The sequence below is a fragment of the Ursus maritimus genome, unplaced genomic scaffold (genome assembly GCF_017311325.1).
Source record: "Ursus maritimus isolate PB19 unplaced genomic scaffold, ASM1731132v1 scaffold_32, whole genome shotgun sequence".
NCBI lineage: Eukaryota > Metazoa > Chordata > Mammalia > Carnivora > Ursidae > Ursus > Ursus maritimus.
In genome coordinates this window covers 17,941,386-17,966,636 of record NW_024425786.1, presented here as the reverse complement: position 1 = coordinate 17,966,636, position 25,251 = coordinate 17,941,386, and the positions used below count along the sequence as shown (strand labels likewise).

The 25,251-nt window shown below is 46.6% G+C and overlaps 2 protein-coding genes across 7 annotated transcripts in view; one reads left to right on the top strand and one right to left on the bottom strand.

The window, feature by feature from the left end:
- NIPAL3 (NIPA like domain containing 3) overlaps nucleotides 1-17,730 on the bottom strand; it is a 65,386-nt gene extending 47,656 nt beyond the window's left edge. For 2 of the 3 annotated variants that reach the window (XM_040618980.1, XM_008694590.2), the window contains exons 1-2: nucleotides 17,588-17,730; nucleotides 14,120-14,453 (exon numbers count right to left, since the gene is read on the bottom strand). In XM_040618980.1, the coding sequence (XP_040474914.1) occupies nucleotides 14,120-14,212 (93 nt within the window). In that variant the 5' untranslated portion in view covers nucleotides 14,213-14,453; nucleotides 17,588-17,730. Of the gene's footprint in view, nucleotides 1-14,119; nucleotides 14,454-17,524 lie in introns of all 3 variants that reach the window. The other variant, XM_008694591.2, reaches the window with a different exon arrangement.
- Nucleotides 17,731-17,854: 124 nt separating this feature from the next.
- The window catches only part of STPG1 (sperm tail PG-rich repeat containing 1), a 47,008-nt gene continuing 39,611 nt past the window's right edge, over nucleotides 17,855-25,251 (top strand). Inside the window, exons 1-4 of one of the 4 annotated variants that reach the window (XM_008694594.2) lie at nucleotides 17,855-18,026; nucleotides 18,458-18,565; nucleotides 21,703-21,805; nucleotides 23,590-23,730. In XM_008694594.2, coding sequence (XP_008692816.1) covers nucleotides 23,658-23,730 — 73 coding nt within the window. In that variant the 5' untranslated portion in view covers nucleotides 17,855-18,026; nucleotides 18,458-18,565; nucleotides 21,703-21,805; nucleotides 23,590-23,657. Of the gene's footprint in view, nucleotides 18,027-18,457; nucleotides 18,566-21,695; nucleotides 21,806-23,589; nucleotides 23,731-25,251 lie in introns of all 4 variants that reach the window. The other 3 variants (XM_008694592.2, XM_008694593.2, XM_008694596.2) reach the window with 3 other exon arrangements.

Here is a 25,251-nt window from a genome sequence, read left to right as displayed (position 1 = left end):
TACCCTCCCAAAGTTGGGGTTACCATTTGTAGCAAATTGCAGTGATGGCTGCCAACCGTTTCTCTCACAACTCCCGTCAAGAGGGGGGAAATTTTCCCCCCACCACTTGAATCTGGATGGGTTTGTGATCAACAGCATGATATGGAAATGAGGGTTGGGGACTTCTGGGCTCAGGCCGTATAATTTCTACTTTTGCACAGAAGGAAACTCAACCACATATAAGGAAGTCCAGCCTGTCCATAAGAAGAGAGAGGCACCCTGTGGAAGACCAGCTATACAAGGAGGCCTGGTCAACACCCAGAGAAGAGACAGGCCCAGCCATCTCAGCCAACTGCCAGCTGAGTGAGCCATCCCAGCTGAGGCTCCAGGCATGAGTGACTCCATCTTGGATTCTCCAGCTCTAGTCCCAGCCGAGCACCCTAGACAACACTATATGGAGCAAAGAGGAGTCATTCCTGCTGAGCCCTGCCCACATTCTTTGTTTCTTAAAAAAAAACTTTATTGTAAGAACACTTAACATAAGATCTACCGTCTTAACAACTGAGGTGTACAATGTAGTGCTGTTAACTGTAGGCACAAAGATCTCTAGGATGTATTCATCCTTCATAACTGAGACTTCACGCCTGTTGATTAGCAGCTCCATTTCCTCACACCACCAGCCCCAGCAACCGCCATCCTCTCTGATTCTATGAGTTTGACTCTAGTAGACCGCTCATAGAGGTGGAATCATGCAGTCCTTGTCTGTCTGTGACTGGCTTACTGTCTTAGTTCAGGCCGCTCTAACACATACCACAGACTGGGTGACTTAAACAATAAACATTTATCTCTCATAGTTCTAGAGACTAGGGAAGTCCAAGATTGAGGTTTTGGCTGATTCTATTCCTGCTTAGAGTTCTCGTCTTGGTTTGCAGATGGATACCTTCTTAGTGTATCCTCACATGTCAGAGAGAGATTATTTCCCTCTTGTGTCTCTTCTTATAAAGCACTAATCTCATTCATGAGGGCCCCACTTTCATGACCTAATTATCTCCCAAAGGTCCTACCTCCAAAACATCACACTAGGAATTAGGGCTTTAACATATAAATGGGGAAAGGGTGGTGACAAACATTTAGCCCATAGCACTTATTTTACTTAGCATTACGTCTTCAAGGTTCATCCATGTTGTCACATATGGCAAGATGTCTTTTTTTTTTACAAGGCTGCATAATATTCCACTGTATGTATGCATCATGTTTTCTTTCTTCATTCAACTATCAATGGACATTTAGGTTATTTCCATATCTTGACTATTGTGAATAGTACTGCAATCAACATTGAAGTGCTATTATCTCTTTTAGATCCTGATTTCAATTCTTTTGGATCCTGTCCAGATTCTTGACCTGTGGAATTATGAGCAGTGAAATGATTGTTGTTTTTAAGTTTAGGTTTTCGGGTGGTTTGTTACACAGCAGGAGCTAACTGATATATTTCCTTAATAAACCAGGCTCGCTTAATGATCCAGCAATTTTTGTCTGGGACTCAAGATCTGATTCTATCCCAGATATTCACTAATAGGTGACTTTCATCTTCCATCTGATTCTCGAGTGTGTATGATTCTACTGCTTAATCCCCCCACCCCCTTTCTTTGCCCAGCTACGTATTTTAACGTCTTCCCATTTTAATGCCTGCCTCTAAATATTCTTTAAGGCCATTCTAGAAACCTAGCATACCTTTAGTTAACCCATCATTTACTGAGGTAAGATTCACAAATCATAAAATTTACCATTTTGACCTTTTTAAAGTATCTCATTCAGTGGTTTTTGGTATATTCACAATGTTATGAGTGACGTCATTGATAAAGTGGTGGAATAGAGAATTTCAGGAACCCATCCCCTCAGAAAAATAACTAATGCACTGGCAAAAACCATCAGAATCACATTTTTATAAAACTCTGGAGTCTAGCCAAAAACGTGTAACAACCAGAGGAAGGCATGGTGAAGAAACAAGCTGTTGCTTTATGGTACGAAAGCACTGTGGCATTTTAAATCCCTTCCACCCTAGACCTGTGGCAGCCACAAGGATGCAGAGAGAGCAATATATGAAATTATTATTATTATTATTATTTTTAACTGTGCTTGTGGGTTCTGACCTGTCTGGTAACCCCTGAAGCCTTGGCACAGGGCTTGTTTTTGTTTTGTCTGACGTGGAGGGATCCCAGGGCTAGGGACAGATTCTCAGGCTGTTAATGACCAAAGCCTTTAAAGGCACAAGTATTGGCTGTGTAACAGCTTGGGGCAAGGAACAGTACTCAGGATGAGCGATAGGCAGAAGGAAAAGCCTGGGCAGGAGTAGTCTGGGGAATGAGATACATAAAGGATAAGAGCTTTCTTAAGTCTCCACGTATACTGAGGAATTGAAAAGGCCATGTATGTGGCCAGGGCGGGATGCATGCTCCAAAAACACCTGAGAAAACAGTAGCCTTGACCTCTGGCTGGCCTTCAGGCTGGGTGCAAGCAGGGAGCAAAGGCTAAGACAGAGTGAGCGGTGAACGGCCTGGCTCAGCATTGGAAGGCCCCAAGACACAACCAGTCTGCAAAGAGTGGGAGAATTGGGGGAGGGTTTTTTCCTCTTTTTTTCCTTTTTTGGCTCTAGGCGGTTAAGGAAACTGTCAAAACTCAAGCTGACCACTGAACAGGAACAGACGTCATCAGGCTGCCCACACAGAGGACACAGACTTTGCAAAAAGAGTTTAGAAAGATCATACAACAAGAAACACTAATAAACCACAACAAGCAACAACAACAAACAGGATGCAGATCTGATTTCTACAGTTGCAACGTAATATTTGAAATGACCAGTTTTCATCAGTGTTGTACAACCACACCACTCTCTAAATGCCGAGCATTTCCACCATCCCAAAAAAGAAACCCCAAACCCACTGGCAGTCCCTCTCCACTCCCGGTCACCACAGCCCCTGGCCACCACTAATCTACTTCCTGTCTCTATGGACTGCCTATTCTGGACAGTTCATATAATAAATGGAATCCTACAGTATGTGGTTGTGTCTGGTTTCTTTCACCGAGCATAATATTTTTAAGGTTCATATGTTATAACATGTACCCGTACTTCCTTCCTTTTTATGGTCAAATAATATTGCATCAATGGATAGAACACATTCTGTTTATCCATTCACCAGTTACATTTGAGTGATCTCCACTTTCTGTCTATTGCAAATGATGTTATTAACATGCTGTACAAGTTTTCATACAAACATATATTTCTGATTCTCTTGGGTATCTCTAGTGACTATTTTAACTTTTGGGGGGAAACTGTCAAACGGTTTTCCATAGTGGCTGCACCTGTGTACATTCCCACCAGCAGAGGACTCCAATTTCTCCACATGTTTGCCAACACTTGTTATTTTCCCTTTTACTTATTTTTTTTATTTTTTAAAGATTTATTTATGTATTTTAAAGAGAGAGAGAAAGAGTGAGAGAGTGTGGGAGCCCACACCAGTGGGAAGGGCAGAGCGAGAAAATCTCAAGCAGGCTCCCCACGGAGCACAGAGCTTGACATGGGGCTAGATCCCACAACCCTGAGATCATGACCCAAGCTGAAATCAAGAGTTGGCCACTCAACCAACTGAGCCACCCCGGCGCCCCGAGGAGGTGTTTCTTATGGATGAGCAAAGAAAGCGGTGGATAGAATCTACTCCAGGGGAAGATTGTTGAAATGAAGCAAATGACTTGGAATATTACATAAACTTGGTTGATAAAGCAGCAGTGGGGTTTGAGAGGATTGACTACAATTTTGAAAGAAGTTCTACTGTGGGTAAAAGGCTTTCAAACAGCATCCCGCACTACAGAGAAATCGTTCATGAAAGGAGGAGTCAATCAACGCAGCAAACTTCGCGGTTGTCTTATTTTAAGAAATTGCTGCAGCCACTTTCATCTTCAGCACCCAGCACCCTGATCAGTCAGCAGCCATCAACATGGAGGCAAGACCCTCCACCAGCAAAAAGACCGTGACTTGCTGAAGCTCAGATAATGATTAGCATTTTTAAGCAATAAAGTATTTGTATTTTTATTTAATTTCTTTAAAGATTTACTTATTTTAGAGAGAAAGAGAGCATGCGCAAGCAGGGGAAGGGGCAGAGAGAGAGGGAGACAATCTCAAGCAGACTCCCTGCTGAGCGTGGAGCCCAATGCAGGGCTCGATTCCAGGACCCTGGTAACTGCTGAACTGCCTGTTTCTTCTTTCCGTTCTGTCCATTTTTGCTTCATGTATTTTGGTGTATACATATTTTATTTTTGTTATATCTTCTTGATAGATTGACTCTTTTACCATTACATAATGTCCTTTTTTGTCACTCATAATAATTTTCATCTTAAAGTCTATGTTGTCTAATGTTGGTATAGCCAGTCCAGCTCTCTTTTGGTTACTGTTTGCATGGAATACCTTTTCCCGTCTGTTCACTTCCTACCTCATTTTTGTCTTTGTTTGTTTTTTTAAGAGGGCTCCAATGTGGGACTTGAACTCACAACTCTAAGATCAAGACCTGAGCTGAGATCAAGAGTTGGATGCTTACCCGACTGAGCCACCCAGGCATCCCTCTCATTTTTGTATTTGAATCTAAAGTGAGTGTCTCGTAAATAGCATATACTTGGATTCTGTTTCTTAAAAAATCTGTTCTGTCAATCTCTCCCCTTTATTTGGAGAGTTTAAGTCATTTACATTTAATGTAATTACTGATAAGAAAGGATTTCTGTTGTTTTGTTTTCTACATGTCATGTCTCTTTTTGTTCCTCAGTTTCTCATTACTGCCTTCTTTTGTGTTAAATAGATATATTTTCTAGTGTACCATTTTTTTAAAAGATTTTATGTATTTATTTGAGAGAGAGAGCACACACAGGAGTAGGGAGGGGGGCAAAGAGAAAGAATCTTCAAGCAGACTCCCTGCTGAGCAGAGACCCCCCGCCCCGCCCAGTGTGGGGCTTGATCTCTTAACCCATGAGATCATGACCTGAGCTGAAACCAAGAGTCAGACACTCAACTGACTGAGCCACCCAGGTGCCCCTCTAGTGGACCATTTTAATTCCCTTATCATTTCCTTCACTATTTATTTTTGAGTTATTTTCTTAGTGATTGTGCTGGGGATTACAATTACCATATTCAAGCATGTGATAAAGCATTTATAATTACATTTGTATGTACAAATACTATAGTATTGTATGTATAGTATTAAAATATATGTATTGAGTCACCTGGTGGCTCAGTCAGTGGAGCATGCAACTTTTGACCTCAGGGTTTTGAGTTGGAGCTTACTTAAAAAATCTTTTTAAATAAAATATATGTATTGCAACACAACATAGGCAATGGTGTAGTAAAATTAACAAGATGTCAATTTCCCCAATCCTTTCTAGATGGGTTAATCCAACGTGCCTCTAAGTGAAAATTTATCAGCATAATTGATAATACCTTTTTGGTAAACTTCACAGAAATTGTTGAGGAGAACACATGACCCCAAAATATGTCATTTTGGCATATTGATTATTTTGAATTAAAGTTAAGAAACAGCCAGTACAAGAAGGGTACCCCCTGAAAGCAGGAAATAAATCTCCCATGTGAAAGGTACTTTCCCAATATGTACCAGGAGGAAGAGAGACATCCTTACCACCAGAGAGAGGAAATTTAGGGCCAAGAAGGCTATAAAAACAAACCTTGTTACTACCTCATTAATTTACTACCCCAAGCCCAAATCCCTTTGTCTTGTCAATTCTTCACAAATTTATTGTTTCTTTGTCTAAAACGTATCAAAGCTGCCTGCTTTGGTTCCTTCCTTGAGTATCATCTCTTTGTGGTTCCCATATACATGAAATTAAAATTTTCTCCTATGAATCTGTCTTATGTCAATTTAATTATTAGACCAGCCAAAGAATCTAGAAGGGAAGGGAACCTATATTGTGAAAGCAAAACAAATCCTGTTCTCAGCACCTCAGCTATAAAACCCAAAACCTGCAACAGAACGGATGTTAAAATCTGTCTCATTTTAGCAATCAGTAATATTTGTCTTGAATATTGGGGGGGGGGGAGTCCCATTCTTCTCATTTAGATATTCATTCCTAATACAATAGATAGATATTAGATATTCATTCCTAATACAATGTTATTTTATGCTTAATAATTATCAAACTTTATATTACATTCACCAATTGCTTTTATTCAATCGTATCAATAAAGAACTTCTGGATTGAGTCGGTACTTCTGAACCTGTTAAAAAGAAAACCAGAGGCCCAAAATGGCACCACTTATGTAAAATCACCAAACTGGGGCTTAATACTTAATCTAACTGAAGCTTTATCCTCCTCCAGAAAGGTCATCTTAATGGGTCAGTCAGGAATCTTCTTTTTTTTTTTTAGATTTTATTTATTTATTTGACAGAGAGAGACAGCAAGAAAGGGAACACAAGCAAGGGGGAGTATGAGAGGGAGAAGCAGGCTTCCTGCCGAGCAGGGAGCCTGATGTGGGGCTCGATCCCATGACCCTGGGACCATGAACTGAGCTGAAGGCAGATGCTTAACAGCTGAGCCACCCAGGCCCCCCCCCAGGACTCTTCTGATCAGCACCAATAAGGTAATCTGTCACATGGGCCCTCTCTATCCCCCAAAGGAAGATGAGGTAATGTACCTAAGAGGACCTGTTTGTCCCCAAAGGAAGGTCACTTCACCTGAAATAATTCTTTTTTCTGTTTAGAACTTTGTCTTACCTTTAAAAACTCTTCCCTTTCAGGGCACCTGGGTGGCTCAGTCAGTTAAGTGTCCAACCCTTGATTTTGGCTCAGGTCATGATCTCAGGGTCACGAGATCGAGCCCCAAGTCTGGCTCCACACTCAGCAGGGATTCTGCTTGAGTTTCTCTCCCTCTCCCCCCTCCCTGCACACACATGCATACACGCGTGCGCGCGCTCTCTTTCTCTCTCTGGAATAAATAAATCTTTAAAAAAAAACTCTTCCCTTTCTGTAGCCCTTTGGAGCTCCCCTGCACTTGCTAGACGTGATGCTGCCTGATTCATGGATCAATTAATAAAGTTAGTTAGAGCTTCAAAATTTACTTGGTTGAATTTTTGTTATTTCACAAGCCTTAGGTCAAAGAAAAATTAAAAAGTGAAATTTGTACATTTTACATTCTTTTTTTTTTTTTTAAGATTTTTATTTATTTATTTTGACAGAGAGAGACAGCCAGTGAGAGAGGGAACACAAGCAGGGGGAGTGGGAGAGGAAGAAGCAGGCTCCCAGCGGAGGAGCCCGATGTGGGACTCGATCCCAGAACACCGGGATCACGCCCTGAGCCGAAGGCAGCCGCCTAACGACTGCGCTACCCAGGCGCCCCTACATTCTTTCTTATAGACAAGTATGATAAGTGTCCATAAAATGTTTAAGTGTTAAAAGATAGACACTGTCTGGGGACAAAATTCTGTGGGGGACACATAAGGGAAATATAAAAGTAAGGAGAAAAAGGAAAGATGTAAAATTTCCCACTGCTGAAGAAGAGCTTTTTCAGAAGGCTGATGGTAGATATCAAGTGGGCTTTATGTTCCAGGCGCTATAAAAAAAATACTAGAATTAAAATGTGCCAGAAATGACATACTTGGCAAACATAACCTTGCAACACAAGTTTTAAGTTTTAGATGTCAACCAAAGGAAGAGTGAGGCAATACACGGGGTTTCTTTAGAGGGTCCAGTCTGAAGACCCCAAAGGGAGCCCTTCGCTAAGTGTGGCTCATTATGGATACAGACAAAGACGTCAGCCTCATGGAGGCCGAGATCGGGGGCCAGGCAGGCACCGGGCCCAGAAACTCAGTTTACCTACGCAAATGATAAATGGTTGAAAGGAACTGCCTTGGGCAGGTAGGAGACAAAAGGACTCTGGTTCTGGTTCTGACAACACCTCACAGGCCTCCTTCCGTTTATGGTGAACAAGGGTGAGCCAGAAACAGGCTCTAGCGGTTGTGCAGAAAGCTGAGACCAGAGCGAGGGCTGTTCAGAGGACGCGTGGGGGTCACACAGCTACAGACAGCTTCGAAGGTGGGCCGGCTGGGAGATGTGCTTCATCTCCACCGCTAGCTGGCACGACAGTGCCCCTCGCTCAGAGCAGGTGCGTGGCCCTCCTGAGGTCATCGGGAGAAAGCGCTGAGCTCGGGAACTTGGAATTAGGGTGAACCGTATGAAATTGCCACTGTTCAGCCGTTCTGACCTATACAAAATGGTAGTTTCATACGGTTCAACCTATAACTGGTAGCCGCTATTTTATTTTTACCCCAAGAGACCAAGCTGTCCTCTGACGAGATGTGGACGAAATCCACAAGGCCGCCTGACAGTGTGTTGTTAACAACTCGGCGGGTGGAAGTAAAGTGATGGAGAAGGGAAACCGGCTGCTGTCGCCACGCACACACACGTCAATACTGTTTCGGGGAGGAGGGGGAGGAGGGCCGAAACCTAGAGATAAAAACTGTAAAACTCACAAGGAAAACCCATCTGAGCAGCAGGAAAACAAGGTTAAAAGGTTCCTAGGATAATAAAGGCAGGTGTTTCTGGAGTATTTCTATATCTACACGTTAGGTGTGGTGCGAAGCCCTTTCCAGGCCTTTGGGCCACAACCACCTGATGAAGTGGGAACAGTTATGAGTCCTAATTTCTGCACCCAAGTCAGAAGGACTTTACACGTGAACAAAGGAAGGCCCAGAGAAGTGCAAGAACTTGCCCAAGGTGGGGATGGGAGGATTTGTGTGGCTCGAGGCCTGATTTCCAGTCTCCTGATGGTTTAACTACTCCAGACCGTCTCCCACTGCGTTCTCTCAGGTGTCTTTCAAAGGTGGCAAAGTATACTAGGAAAAAAATAACCCCACCTCGTAAGTGCGACATTCCTACTAGTGACATGGGCAGCTGAGTTTCTTTTAGAGGCCGTTTCCACCAGCATATTAATCTCCATGCATAATAACTGGCTACGGACAGACAGGGTTAGTAACAGCGCAATATAATTAAATGTCCTTTCATCCAGGCATTTCAAAGGGCTTCATCAATGTTAATTATGCCCCAAGCCCTTGTGAAGTGGTGCTTGGTTCAATCTGATGAGCATTTAAAGTCAAGCAAAGGCAATGCCACCGGCCCAGGGGTTACACAGTTTGAACACACACCCATGAGCAGCCCTCAAGACACTGGCCAAAGAGTTGAGGTGCGCAGAGCTCCTGACATTAAGCTCCTCCTCCTGTAAAATGGGGGTGCCTGCGTCTGCGGGCAGGGAATGTGAGGGGCAGTGCCTGAGTGGCTCCTGCTTCTGGACGAGCCTCCGTGCTCCTCTTCGGCACAGGAACCACACCAGGTGTGTTGACAGAAGTTATCCAAAGTGGTACGTGTTGGACAAGCCACGTACGTGGAAGGCTAACCCAGAACAGGGATTCGACCCTGGACTCCGTGACTCTGTCCCAGACTGAAACAACGGTTTCCCACCGAGGGCCGGGTTGTGAGACCCCCTGGTGCTGGCCTCAGGCCAGGCCTTCAGCGCCACGTCTTTGGCTCGAGTTCCTTCACCCGCAATGTCAGGCGGGGAGGATGTACCTGAGGCAACATCCAGTCCGGCTCCCTACCGGCTCTCGGCTTCACTGGGCAGAGCCCACTGAGGTGGGAGGGAGGGGAGGAAGGAGGCAAGGGCCATCCTCATCTGGAAGGTAAATACCTCAGCGGGGGCGCTGCCAGCGGAGGATCTCAGCTGCCCGAGAAGGACCAAGACTTGGCCAAAGTCACAGAGCGCGCATGCGCTAGGGGCAGGGCCAGACCTGAACGGGTGCCCCCAACACTTTGGTCTCCAATGTATTACAGGGGAGGAAGTAGTGAGGCCTCCCAACTATCAGGACCTTATCCTTGGGACACAGGTAGTCCCCACCGGGACACCGTGGGAATGAAGGGGGCTCCATTAATACATGTGGACCTGAGGCCCAAGCCAGGACTTCCGGCCACTGTACGCGGAGTGCAGACTGGGCGTGGGAAGTGCCGCTGGCGAGGGAAGTGGGGTGAGGGCCACACGAGAGGCAGGCAGCAAGCTTTCACACTCTGGGGCTTGCTCGGCGTGACATCAACAGACCTCAGTATCAAGGGTGGGGCAGCGAGACCAAAGTCCCTTCTCTGTTTCCGCTTCCCCGTGGGGACGGTGAAGACCAGCAGCTCTGGGCTGGGGTCCTGCTGCTGCCAATTACCGCTGCGTGACTTCAGGGGAATTACTGTAACTCTCTGAGCCTCAGCTTCCCCCCCTGAAAAATGGAGCGACTGTAAGCGCTCACGGGATTGTCACCTTACATGAAATAAGGCGCGCGTTGAAAGACCAACCGGCACATAAAAAGCACTAACACAATTCTAGCTTGTTCCTATTCTTTTTACAATTTTCCTTTTTATTATCACTATTATTAGCAGCAGCTCTAAGGACCGTTCTGGCTCCAAGAATTGATCTTTTATCAGCTATAACTCTGGGAAGTAACAGTTTCCAGAAAAGCAGCCTGAGGTCACGGAGGCAGGAAACCTTGCTTGGATAGTGGTATCTGAGTCAAACCAGCTCCCATCTCCCGTTCCAACATCTGCCTTCCATCCGCCAACAAGAGCCTCTATTTAAACACCATGGTGATAAGACCAGTCATCACTTGCTATTTAAACTGACCTCCCACAATCCCTTGGGCTTGAAACTGCCAAGAGTTAAGTATAAACTGCGTTTTGGCTTGCTCTGAGGGTTACTCACATTCAGATCCAAGAGAGGCATCAGTCTGGCTAACCAGGCTCTGCTACCCTGTAATCTGACTTCAGGCCAGCTCCCTGACGCTTACCTTCTCCAGCAGGGGAGGCATTACCTTCCCCAGGATTGCCATTTCAACGCGTAATCACTGATGCCGGGGAGAGAAGAATGTCCAGAATGGCTGGCACAGTGTGGGCAGCGGGGAGTGGTGGATAAAACACGGGCCTTGGCAACGCACAGACTCAATTTGAATCCTAGCTTTACTACCTATTGACTGTGTGGCCTTGGGTAAGTTACTTAACCTCTCTGTGCCAGTTTCCTAATATGTAAGATGGGATCATAATAGTGCCTACCTTATGGGGCTTTGTGGGGATCAGCACAATCCCAGCCACATAGTAAACTCAACCAATGTGCGCTGCCATCGTGATCATGAGGATTACTATAGTAACTGGAATTGGCTATGGAAGCATGATAAAGGACCTATACTTTCCTGCCAGGAAAACTGCCAAAGGTGATACTCCAGCGGGAGCTGGAAGGATAGGTAGGGTTTCTATCGGCAGAACCGGGGGATGGTGCTGGCAGCTTCAATTTCCTTCATCTGCACATTCAGGTCATCCTTGTAACCACCCCTGTCAGATGGATTTAAAACTGACCTGCAGAAGAGGTGCACGACTTTCCCCCAAGTTATAATGATAGAAAGCGAGAGAGCTAGGATTTGACGCCATGATTCTAAAGGCCATGCTCTTAACACCTGTTGCCTGTTGCCACCAGCCGAGGATCTCAGCTGCCCGAGAAGGACCAAGACTTGGCCAAAGTCACAGAGCGCGCATGCGCTAGGGGCAGGGCCAGACCTGAACGGGTGCCCCCAACACTTTGGTCTCCAATGTATTACAGGGGAGGAAGTAGTGAGGCCTCCCAACTATCAGGACCTTATCCTTGGGACACAGGTAGGCCCCACCGGGACACCGTGGGAATGAAGGGGGCTCCATTAATACACTTGGACCTGAGGCCCAAGCCAGGACTTCCGGCCACTGTACGCAGAGTGCAGACTGGGCGTGGGAAGTGCCACTGGCGAGGGAAGTGGGGTGAGGGCCACACGAGAGGCAGTCAGCAAGGCAGCTCTCTACCTTTGTATCAAATTCTGTCCTGAGGGGAGGAAATAGCTTCCCCCACCTCCCTGCTGGACCATAAACCCATTCGCGTAAGCGATATCTCAATTATTTATACAGCTCCCCCACCCCACCCCACGCAGGCATGGACAGCAGGTGCTCAGCTGAAATGCCTATTTGCTGAACAGAGGAAACTGAGGCCCGACTCTTCCAGACTGAGGCCAAGCCTCCAATGCCAGGAACCCCTTGCGAGGCTGCCTCCTGGGCAAGCTGGCCTGCTGGCTTCTCTTTCACAAATGCCCCCTCAACACCCCCCGCCCCCAGCCCCAACAACCAGGGCAGAGAGCAGGGCTGCCATTCAAGGCAAACGGGTTGGTCCTGACTTCACCTCACGGACCAAGTTGGACTTGGGCCTCCTCAATGTTTTCCTTGCCCCCAAAATAAGAGATGATTTGGGGGCAGCCTGACGTCACAGCCGATATCACCATCTCCACTAAGAGCCACCCACAGGGAGGGAGCCCCAGAAACCTGCTCGCTGTGTGACTCCACCCCCTGCCCACCACAGATTGGACCCGGGCCGACACCTGACCCAAGCTGGCCAATCAGGTCTTCCCTCTGTCCAAGGTGGGGCAAGAGTCTGAATCCTTCCAACCCCCACCGCCCTTCCTACCTCTGGTTCCAGCGGCTACCCTGTAGTCTCACAATACTTTTCTCTTTTGCCTCATCGCCTCTGAAATGCGTTTTTATTCCTTGCAACCAAAATAGCCTTAACAAAATCAAGGAGGGAAACAACTTCCCCAGCCAGAGTTAACCACACCTTCCTCTGCTTTAAGCACCTTCATCAGCTCCTCTTTGTAACTGCGGGCACTTCTGAGTCAAGCACCCCCTGCATGCCCACTGCATGGGCTAGGTACTTTTTCATTGATGCACAGGAGTGGAGGGATGAGGGATGGAGGGAGGTATTATTACTACCCCCATTCTAGCCTTAACAGAAGCTCTGAGAGCCTAAGCCATATGGCCAACGACACTCAGCTAAGAAGGAGCAGAGCAGGGGTGCGAATCCCTCCCTTCTTCCTTCCCTTCCCTATCCCCCTCCCGGGAGCTTCAGTTAGCTCCTAACCTTGCCCATGTGCCTGTCTCCCACTTCAATTCTTTTTTTTTTTTTTTTTTTTTTGAGAGAGAGAGAGCACAGCAGGGAGGAGCAGAGGGAGGGAGAGAGGGAGAGGGAAAGAGAGGGAGTCTGAAGCCGACTCCAGAGCCCAATGCCAGGCTGGATCTCACAACCCTGAGATCAGGACCTGAGTGGAAACCAAGTGTGGGAAGCTTAACCAACTGTGCCACCCAGGTGGCACCTCAATTCTTAAGCGTATTGGTAGAGTCACCATAATTGATTCACCTCTGCTCTGGCACGAAGGTATTTCTGTAATAAGTAACTGAATTAATTTGTAATTAAAATGGAAACTTATTAGAAATCCCATCTGGGAGAGTGCTGTGTGTTTTCTTAGATTCTGTATTTGTCTATTTGGCCTCCATGCATCACAGAACCAACTGTATTTTCTTACGTTCTGTATACTTGATGCTGGCATTTGTGGCCTGGCTCACCGGGCACCGGACCACCTCTCCCAGGACTAGCCAATTCTCAGAGACAGCAAAGGAGCATGGACTGCAGCCCTGTTTACAGTCACCCCCAATTAGAAACAACCTGAAGACCCAGCAATAGGGCATCTGTCCAGAAAATTTTGATATGGCAACTCAACGTAGATGATTGGGCAATCATTCAAAAAGTATGCGTGAAATCACTACTACTCCATGACATGGGGAAATACCCCACGCATAGGCTTAAGTGAAAACAACCAAGATACAAAACTTTCTGTACAATCTGATTCCAAATGCGTAACACCAAAAAAAAACCACAGGAAGGAAATACCCTGAAATACGAACAAAGCTTGCCTCAAAGTAATAGAGTAGGGGATTTAAAACGACAACAGCAAATCTTCTAAGGGGGAATGCATCCCATAAATATTTCTCTTTCTATTTTTACGTCTTTCTCTAACCCCCTATTTTTATGTATTTCCACCAGCGTTTCTTTCCTCTGGATTACACGTTCTCCTACCCGTGGGGTGGGGGGGGGGGCGGCCTGCCTGTTTCTGCCAGTGACAGGCACGCAGACCCTGGACGTGCCTGTTAGCCAGTGCTGTACTGTGTGAGTCCCTTGTTAGAAAAACACGACATTTCAAAACCACAAAAGCTCTTGCCTTGTAGGAGAAGGGAAGCTCGCTGAGCGGGTGGGCGCTGCTCGTGGGCGGCAGCTGGCGCAGCTGCAGGGCCGCGCCGTGGGCTCGGTCCATGGTGTTCTAGAGGCACCTTCCCTGGGCCAGGCCTGGGAGCTGGAGCAGCTGCCGCTATGCGGGGCCCAAACTGGAGACCATCTTTCCTGGCGGTGTTCACCTCTTCTCCCCAGCCATCGGAGGACTTCGCGGCTCTTCTGGCTGACGGACAGCCTCTCCCGCACCTCCACGGGGAGAAGTGCCAAGTTCTGTCTCTCCGGAGCAGATGGACAGGGGTGCGATGTCTTATCTTGGCGGTGCTCTGGGGGGTGGGGGGAAACATTAAAAATGCATGTACAGGGAGACATAGAGCCCAGCTTTGTTACCCAAGGAGGGAATACTGTGAGGACAAAACACACCCCATGATGAGAAGTGAAGCCTTTCAGAAAATTGTATCATGCCTTTGTCTCATCTGCCTCAGAACCTTTTCCCCTGGCCCATAAAAGTCACCTTTTCTCATCCCCCTGCTTCTTTCCTCCCATCACATCCTAATTTAAATCCTTCCTTTTCCATAGGCTCCCCTATACATAAGAGATGGAATACTGCCCTCGTCTACCTCTCCAGGCCTCCCAAAAAATATCCTGCTGCCACGAAAAAGGAACCATCTGTGTTCTGACTTAGGGAAGAAAGAATGAGAAGAAAAGCGATCGCTGTGGATGGCAGAAGAATTGAGCTGCTACTGAGGGTCAGCCGAGCACAGGTGAGGTAATGCTGGGCCCCGGGAGAAGACCTGTGGGACCGGATCACATCGGCTCTGGGAGACTCAGGTGTCTCATCTGTAAAGTGGGGGTAATAATGTGGCCTCAAGTAAAATCCTCAGTGACAGTAATTTGGACTGTCATTGTTAACTTTATCGGGCTGATATTTTCAGCGCAGGGCAAGCTTTTCTACCAAATAAGGAAGAAAGATGAAGTATATTCTCCTAGGGTTCTGGGAGGCATGACCAGAATATCTTACCACAGTGCTAAGGGCTTCTTTGAGGTCCTCGTATAGTAAAAATTAAAACAAAACAAAAAAAAATCCATTCAAATTTGGATTCCACTACAAAGTCTATGTTTTTTTTTCTTTTTTTCAACACGGGGGCATGAACTCACCACCCTGAGATCAAGACCTGAGCTGAGATCAAGAGTCAGACGCTTAACCAACTGAGCCACCCAGCTCCTCTGTTTATTTTAATATAAAAATGTTATAGCTTTTGATCTGTCATATGCTACCTGCTTGCCTTGGCCAAGTCATTTAACTTTGCAGGTAGTTTTCTCTGCTGTGAAATACAGATAATAACCTTCCTACCCCCGCCACCGGGTTGTTGTGAGAATTTGATGAAATAACGCACGTAAAATGCATGCACAGCAAATGGCTAATGAATGGCAGCTATTATTAGTATTAATTTTATTCTTATCACTTAATTATTGAATTTACCCACAAATATTCCTTTCTTTCATGCATTCATGCAACAAGTATTTATGGAGGGCTTACTATGTGCCAAAAAGATACAGCCTCTGCTATGCCCCCAAGGCTTTAGAAAGTTGCCTCCTGTGTCCTTTAACTCCCAGTTCCTTGGGTTCTCTAGCCCTGCCTCCAGGAATGCTGGTTCCTGGTGTGAACAGCACAGTCATACGTCACAGGGCTAACATTGTGTCCAGCATCTGGGAGACACTGGATACAGGGCTTAGCACTGGGGCAGCCACGAAGACCATTTGGCTCAGGTCTCACTTTGTTGAAGGGCCTCAAAATTAAATTATTGCTGCTGCCTCCAGATGAAATTATACATCTGGTATATATTTAATACCTTAATTATATATATACACATATACATATGGCACATATATATATACAATATATACACAAGATACACTCATCAGCCAATTTTATAACTCACATCCCAAAACCAGACCTCTCTGACTGTAAAGACCTATGAATATTTGCAATCTTGTGAAAAGCATAATTATTCTTCACGATACTTTTATGTGTGGGTGAAAAGCATGACTGTGTTAAATTTATGTATTTTAATGTTTTGAATATAGCAGCTTTAGGAAGGAAGAGTGGCCCTGAGAGAGGCGTCCGAGAGACCCTTGCAGGCTTTCAACCTGGACTGGAGCCCAAACTGGGGAGGTGTGTGAATTCCCTGTTCAGCTGCAGCTTGCCAAGGTCTGGCCCAGAGCCAGGCATGGTGACTTCCATACATACTGACTGAGTGGCTAAAGGCAGGCTGGTGGAGCACCTGGGGCAGCTCGCAGTCAAGAATGGAATGGCTTACTCAGGCCTAATCAACCACAACTCCAGAGATACAACAGCCGTACCAGCCCCGCCCACAGGATGTCAGAGAAAGCAAACAGGCCTTGAGGACATGCCAATCCGGTGATGGAAACCCAGGCCTCCTAAACCGTCTTTGCACCAGCTGTGTTGTTTAATTCTCTTTTAAAAAGCAGCTTCCCTCTTTGCCTCAGCACAAAGGCCTCTGAGGCATCCCCTGCAAAGGCAGAAGGCTCTCCCTCAGCTAGGTAGGAGTTAGGACGGAAAGCTTTGGAGGAACTCTTTGGAAGTTGTTTTCCCTTTTAAAGCGCACATTGTTTGCCTAGTGCATCTCCTTTTCTGCCTTCAAAGCACTTTTCCAGCACTAACATATGCCCAAGAGGCAAGTGTTCCCAGCGACCCCTTAATTCTGAGGTCCTCACAGCCAGCAGTAAGCACAGGGTCATTGACTCAAAAAAGGAAAGATAATTCCAGGTACTTGCTTCCATTCCATCACCACCACCCCCCCCCACCTTATCTCAATGAATTATTTCACCAACCCACAGAGCAGGTTGGACAAATGAGAGGACCACAGCTCCTGGCTGCTAAGGGTAGGGTTTGTATTAGAATTTGGCTCTATCTGAAAAAAAATCAATAAAACACGCCCTTTCCCACCACCTGACGATTCAGCTTCTGGCTGGTGGTGAGTGCCAGTTACGCCAAGCCCTTTCCCTTTCCTGGGCTTTGGCTCCCTAAAGGGTTACACTCCTCAGTGCCCTCCCATTGATCTGGAAACTGTAACTTCCAGCAGCCAGTGTAGATCAAGAATGCGTCCCCGTATCCCACCTGCTAACTCCACCATCTGCTATTGCCAGGAAGCCGGAGCCGGCGTGTAGAGAAATAATTTTGGCAAAGTTACTGCATTTCACTTCCTGATTTGGTAAAGCCTGCCATCACCTACATTAAGGCAAACCCATGCTCCCCTGCAAAAATGGGGAAAAAAACATTCCGAGGCCGCGAGACCCAGACCCGCAAGGCTGGTGACAGCAAGAAGGAAGGGTATTTGTACTAGGGGGCGTTAGATGATTCCAAATGCATTACCTTTCCTGAAAAAACGAAGGCTGATTTCAAGTCCCCACTGTCTCAGGCTTAATCACTACTCACCGGGCGGCGGTCTCCTCTAGGGCCCACCTATCACAGGTTTCTCAGAAATGACTTAGACTCTCCGCGCAACCCGGAGGCACAGCCTTCTTAATTCCTTCCCCAGCTCCAGAGCTGCCTGGGTGCCGCAGTGTTTTGCTTTCAAAGGCCACGATTTGATTTGTCAGGCCGCCTGCCGGTCAGAAGCTGGCGGGGACTTCGGGCAGGCGAGTGGCTGCGAGGAGGAGGTGGGCGGGACAGCCCCCGGCTATTGGCTGCGCCTCAAAGCTTGCTTGAAGCGTAGGGGGAGCGACTTGGGGAGGCGGCGCCCCTCTCGAGCTTTGCGCTCACCTGGAGGGGGTCCCCTCTAGCGGCCGCGCCGAGGACGTTGGGACAAACCCCTCTCTCCCTCTCCGCCCGTCCTGGAGAGCTCGGGTGACTGCTCACCTCCCCTGCCCGCCAGGTGGGTACCCTGCCGGGACTGCTACCTTCCAATTCTCAGCGCCACCTCCCGGGCTTTGCTCCTGCTGTCCCTCCACCTCATCCTCCCCCCGTGCCTTCAAATCCTGCACGTCCCTCAAGCCCCGGCTCCCCCCAAAGCCTTCTCGAGTACTCGGGGGCATAAACAATTCCCTTGCGGGCCCTTCCCTAACACCTGCTGGCTGCGGTCTGTACCAACCCTCCCGGCGCGTCCGTCGCTCCGCAATGCCTAAGGTCTTCTTCCAGTGAGCCTAGCACTTGATGAATGCTGCCGTAATGTACAACTGTATACAGTAAGCAATAAATGTAATCAACACGTGCACGGAGCTTACACTTTTTCACTTACACGCATCTCATTTCAGATCCTCGCAATAACCCCCTGAGTGAGACTTTGACCTCATGCCCATTTTACAGGTGAAGAAAGGGCATTTGGGCCCAGACCCCAAGGAGGAGAGAGAGCCGGTTTGGGTTCAGATCTGGAGGCCGAGAGAGCTCAGAGGGAACACCCAAGAGCAGAATGAGGTTGGCATTTCGTAGGAACCGCCCAAAGGACAGCATGGCTGGTGCAAGATTTTTCTGGGGCGTGGGTGGTAGGAGCTGCCATCTGAGGACCCAGCCAGGGACAGAGGTTTGGATTCATCCTACATTTAAAGGGGAGCCGTTGAGGGTTCTGAGCAGGGGAGTGACAAGATCACCGACTGCTCTGAAGCTTGTGAGGAGGGGCTCAAGGAGCACTACATGTCTGTCCTTGCACCATTGCCCCTATCAATCTTTTTTTTTTTCTCACAGTTATACATAGGGCTTGGATGAATGTTAGTCGTCTTCTTTCAACGAGGATTTCCGGGTAGGCAAAATTCTAAGGCTCTTGGTCTATCACGAGATATTTGAGGGGTCACTTAGATAAGCCCCATGAGGCTTTCCCATTAATTCTGATGTAATTAACCTGAACCCTAAAATTCTGGCCGTTTCCCTGAGGGTTGTTTTTGTTGATTTTGAAACGCCTCTGATGATTGGCCAACAACTTTTCACGCTAAAGAAACAGAGGAAACCATTGGCTAGTTACTCAGGAGGCTGCCTAAAGGAGGACTCTAGAACTTTAGGCCCGTGTTGCCATAGCGACGGGTCGGCTGGGCAGCCCAGATTCAGCCCAGGGGCACCCAACAAGGTAGGAGGCAGTTCCTGTCTGGGAACCGGTCGCGGGGTCGCGGGAGGAGGACATACGAGCTGGGTGCCTGCAGAATTCCTCTGCTGAGCTGGCTGGTGCCCCAGGGCGGCAAACGAGGTGCTTCTCCCTGATGGTGTGCCCTCAAAGGCCCACCTAAAGGGGTGCTGATAATCACGGGGTGCCCTCCCCACGGGGCTCCTGCGACGGGCCTGGGCGTTTGACTCCACTTTGCCTCTGCAAGTGTACAAACGGATGGGGGCTCTGGTGCTGGGCAGTGGGTGGACGAAAAAGAGCTGAGTTCTAACCCCAGGTCCACTCCACCTCCTTGGGGGTGCCTCGGCAAAATCTTCCCTGCTCTGGACCTCGGTTTATCCATCCATAAAATGAAAGGGTCAGATTGGAATTTAGTGGTCACTAGCCCTCTGCTAAAGCTCCTTCCCACTCTCTGACATGCTTTCTCAGTTTCTCAAATGAAAAATATGAAGTGGATTGTCTCCCCGAGTGCACTTTGAAAAATGTAAAATACTTTCAGGTTGCACCATAGCGTTGTATATAACTGAACTGATAGAAATCTCATGTCCTCAAAATTGCTCATGCAAATACCATAAAATTCCACATCAGGTAACAGTATACATGATTTAGTATGTATTGACATACACTGCACAGTAATATGCATGCATAAATGCATAAAATATGGGATAACACTATAACATAAATGATAAAGGTTTTTTTAACATAGAGTGGAAACATATTTGTGTGTATAGTCAGGTGAGTTAAGTCCTTACAGAATGTAACTCCCAAAGGAAAGAGCTGTATCAGGACTACATCAGTATGCACTATGGCTAGAATACATCTACCCCTAGTATTCCTTCATCACACAGATATTATTGAGCACCGACTATGTGCCAGGAAACAGCCTGGGGATTTAGTGATGAACATTCCATTGGGGAAGACCATAAACGAAGAAGTACATATGTAAAATATGTTGGGTAGTGAAAAGTGCATTGAGAAACATAAGGCAGGGTCAGGTGTACAGAGAGAAGGGTGGTGCTCCTTAAGAGGGAGTGGTTAAGGAAGACATCCCTAAGACAGTTTGAGGAGAGACCCAGAAGAATTTGGTGACAGGGCCAAAAGATGATACCCAGCATAGGGAAGGGAGGAATCCCCAAGCTGCAAGGAGGTATTGCAGAAGCTGAAAGGGTCCCAGGGCTTTAGGTGGTGGGATATGACAACCGCCTTCAAAGACTTGAAGAATAGTCATATAGAAGAGTGGCTTTCAAACTTTTTGACTGTGACCCATGGTAAGAAATGCATTTGATATTGTGGTCCAGCACATACACACATGGCAAACAAAAACTTCACGAAAGACTGCAGGCTGTGACCTGCATTTTGAAGATGACCCATGTGGAAGAGGAGTGAGGTTTACTCCAGACTGATTCCAAGGGATGGAATTAGGATGACTGAAGGGGGGAAAATGAATCAGCTTTGATACAGGCAGGAACTTTCTAGTAATTGGAACTACCCAACAGTGGACCGCCTCAGGAAATTTTCAAACTGAGTTCTGGGGAAGCCCAGCATTCTGTGAAAATATTTGCTTTCTATTTTGAAAACTATATGCAATATCCTAGTTTTAAAAGACCAACCATACCCACTCAAGGCTGCCAAATGCCAAAACTGAGCATGTTAACGTTTAGTGTATGCTGTCTTAGGGAGGGTATGATAGTGGTTCAGAGTGAGCAGAAGTCAGACTTCCTGGGTTCAAAGCCTGATTCCACCTCTTACTTCTGGCGTGACCTTGTCACAAGTCACCTAACTCTTCCTTCTAAACTTCTGTTTTCTTATCTATAAAATGAGGATAATACCTCACTGGATTATTGCAAGGACAGCATGAAGTATTCTATACAAGGTATGTAAGACTGTGAGCGTTCAATAAATGATAGCTATTATTTTAAGTTGTTACTGCATGTGTTAAAACCTAACATTCAGGGGCGCCTGGGTGGCACAGCGGTTAAGCGTCTGCCTTCGGCTCAGGGCGTGATCCCGGCGTTATGGGATCGAGCCCCACATCAGGCTTCTCCACTGGAAGCCTGCTTCTTCCTCTCCCACTCCCCTGCTTGTGTTCCCTCTCTCACTGGCTGTCTCTCTCTCTCAAATGAATAAATAAAATCTTTAAAAAAAAAATAAAAAAAAAAAACCTAACATTCATAAAAGCCCACTGTGGACCAGGCATTATCATCGACTTCATCATATGGATTATGGTATTTAATTCATAAGCACCTTGAGAAGAAAGCACTGTTATCATTCTCGGTTGACGGAGGGGGCAGTGGGCTCAAAAGATGAAGTGACTCATCTAGGATCAGAACTAGTAAGTGGCAGAGCATAACCTTGGACCCATACTCTTGATTACTGTACAGGTGCTCACCTGGGAGTTGCTTGAACATATGCCATTGATAAGGACGGGGTATATCTTCATAACTCTTTTTTGAGATTCTAGGCCCATGACATCCTGTCATGAACAGTGACACAAGGAACTGCACCAGTAGGGCACACACCTGGTTCACACCTGGGCTGCACCTGCTCTCATCCTGGCTTCACAGGTATGCATACCAATGCTGGAAAGCATTATCAAAAGTGTTGTCTTTAGGCGGTAGGGTGATGGATTATTTTAGAAAGTCTTTCATTTCTTACATTTTCCAAGAATTTGATAAGGTGCCCATGTGGTAGAAAGCTTAAATTTTTTCTAATCACTTGTAATTCTAACACTTGAGTGCATTTTAATTTTTTATCATTTATTTATTTTTTAATTAATCTTTTTGTTTGAGTGTAGCTGATACACAATGTTACATTAGTTTCAGGCATAACAACACAGGGATTCGCCAAGTTTGAACATTGTGCTGTGCTCACCCCATTAGTGCATTTTTAAAATAAGAGCTTTATTGTAGCTAGGGAAGTAGATGGTAGAAGTACTAAGTACTTAGTAGAAGTTCTAAGACGACGACACAGCACCGTAGGGTTGTAAGTGAATGGTGGCTGCTTTTATAGATCTTAAAAGACGTTTTTATACCGGCGTGGTCGCGTTGCTGTGAGCATTATTGATTTCTGGTGCTTTGAATCTCTTAGTTTCTTGGAGTGTGTTGCCAGTAACTCTCATAAATATTAAAATTTCAGTATAGAGTGTTAAGGAGAAAAGATTGAGCATTGCCGCTGTGAGAGAGTCAAGTGAGGAGCAAACACTGAAGGTGAAAAGCATTGGTAGAGCACGCCACCATTCATTCAGTCCTTCCTTTGTTAGTAAATGGTGTGACTTCTTGAGGAAAAAAAGATGGCCGAAATAGAACTCATCTGCCCACGAAAGATTAATGCTGTGGAAACTGAATCCTGCTCCTGCTGTTAACAACTAAAACCCAGACTCCCATGAAGTAACTGGTTTTAGACATAAGACAGCTGGGTATGGCAGTTCCTGAGAGAAGAAAACAAGGCGGGCTCTGCAATTTCCCGAGCTTCCTGCCGGGGGCAGCTTCCACACCACAGTTCAGGGATGGGGGACCCAAACAAAGCCCAGCTTTCTGGGTTGGGGAGATAGAAATCAGAGCTCAGGGAGCCCAGAGAGGTTGGAATCTACAGGGGAGAACACCACAGAGGAGGGATCTGCACAGATAAAGTTGAGAAATAGGAAGAAGATTCTCCTCAAGTATTTGACTGATTGGTGAGGACCGTGACAGTGAGATGGTACTCTTCAATCACTAGAATGCCTGAAATTCATAAAACTTACCAACCAAGTGTTGGTCAGGACATGTAGCCGTTGGAACAACATACTGCCACCTGCAGAGATGTGGAAGAATCTTGAAAGCTTCGTGCTATGTGAAGAAAGACAGTCACACAACGGTATATACTGTCTCTTTACATCTATATGGCATTCTAGAAAAGGCAACTGTTGGGACAGAAAGCAAAGCAGTAGTTGCTAGATGCCAGGGTTGGGAGGGTATTGACGGCAAAGAAACACAGGAAACTCTTGGGGATGATGGGTATATTTGTGTCTTAATTGTGATGGTACTTGACACAATCCCAAACATTCGCCAAAACTTAAAATTGTACACCTAGCCCTAATGAGTTATATTGTATGTCAGTTAGCTTGAGTAAGGATACATTTATAAAATTCAAGCCTTCAGTAGCTCTGTAAGCAACGCCAACAATGAGCACTTACGGAATTCCTGTTGCAGGCAGTGCGATGTGCTCGTGAGTTAGGGTCATAGCACGAGGTAAATCTCAGCCTCTACCCACAAGCTTGCTCAGTCTGTTCTGCAGAGAGAACAGAGCCCAATCGACATAGTTCTCCAGAATGTGAAATGATCCCTCCAAATGCTGTATTTTGCTGTTCCAGGTCCTTAGAAGAGCACGTAGTAGAGTTTTTCATCAAGCACATGGAACAGATCACAGAACGTTGCTAAGATGGATACCTCGATGCAGAAAGACCAGCAGCCTGACAAAAAATCTTCCCACCCTGCCAACAAACTACAGAAAGGTCTTGTGAATTTATTAACAGATATCTTTGGGGGGAGGAGAGAACTCTTCTTTTTTTTTAAGATTTTATTTATTTGAGAGGTGTGAGAGTGAAAGTGTGCCTGCGCATGGGGTGGGGGGGCAGAGGGAGAGGGAGAAGCAGACTCCCCGCTGAGCAGGAAGCAGGAAAAGTGTGCATGCGCATGGGGGGGGGGCAGAGGGAGAGGGAGAAGCAGACTCCCCGCTGAGCAGGAAGCAGGACTTGGGGCTTGATCCCAGGATCTGAAGATCATGACCTGAGCAGAAGGCAGATGCTTTAACTGACTGAGTCACCCACACGCCCTGAGAACTCCTGACATATGTTCTTTTTGGCACGTAAGAACGCATTTTAGAAGAATATAGTCAATCCCGGGTCATACCCAGAAGGCCATCCTTAAGACACAGCAGATAGATTGCTTTGGTGGTTCCTCCCGGCTTTTAGAGTGATGACTGGGAAGAAACTATGAAAAGAAAGGATGAGGAGGGAAGTAGGAGGAAGTCTGTTCACCACACTTGTTATTTCTCTGTATGTGGTAAGAATCTCAGTCCTCATACTTAGATGTGTAGAGAGATCTTACTTTCACTCTTCCTAAAATTAATACAAGCCCCCCACGCTGCTGGGTTGGTGGCAAGTTGAACTCCAGCTATTATGGGCACAAATCCTATGTTGTCCTTGTTTCTCAAGTTTGGGATCCTTCTCAGTAGAAAGGGGTGATGTGATGGCTGGGTGGGGGAGGGGAGGGAGCACTCAGATCATTGCTCATACATCCACACGGGTGAGAGCTCCACTGACCCAGCCCACAGGCTCCCCTTAGTTTTGTTAGTATGCGTGAATTCTGGGGGCGCCTGGGTGGCTCAGTCGTTAAGCGTCTGCCTTCGGCTCAGGGCGTGATCCCAGAGTCCTGGGATCGAGCCCCATATCAAGCTCCTCTGCTAGGAGCCTGCTTCTTCCTCTCCCACTCCCCCTGCTTGTGTTCCCTCTCTCACTGGCTGTGTCTCTCTGTCAAATAAATAAATAAAATCTTAAAAAAAAGAAAAAAGTATGCGTGAATTCTGGACCACACCTGGGGTTTAGGAATCATTTCCAGAGCTGGAAACCTCATTCCAAGATCCTAACTCCACCACTTTTTCTTTCTTTTGGGGTATTTCCACCTCCCTGGTATGCTTCTAGAGTCCCTGCTGCTCTCCAAGCCAGAGCCAAACCTTTCTTTCTTCCTCCCATCCTTTGATTTTGTGCTTTCTCTTTAATACTTCTTTATTTTTTTATTTTTATTTTTATTTTTAAGATTTTCTTTATTTATTTGACAGAGAGAGAGCAGCCAGCGAGAGAGGGAACACAAGCAGGGGCAGTGGGAGAGGAAGAAGCAGGCTCCCAACGGAGGAGCCTGATGTGGGGCTCGATCCCAGAATGCTGGGATCACGCCCTGAGCCGAAGGCAGACGCTTAACGACTACGCCACCCAGGCGCCCCTTTTCTTTAATACTTTTTAAAATTGAGGCATAAT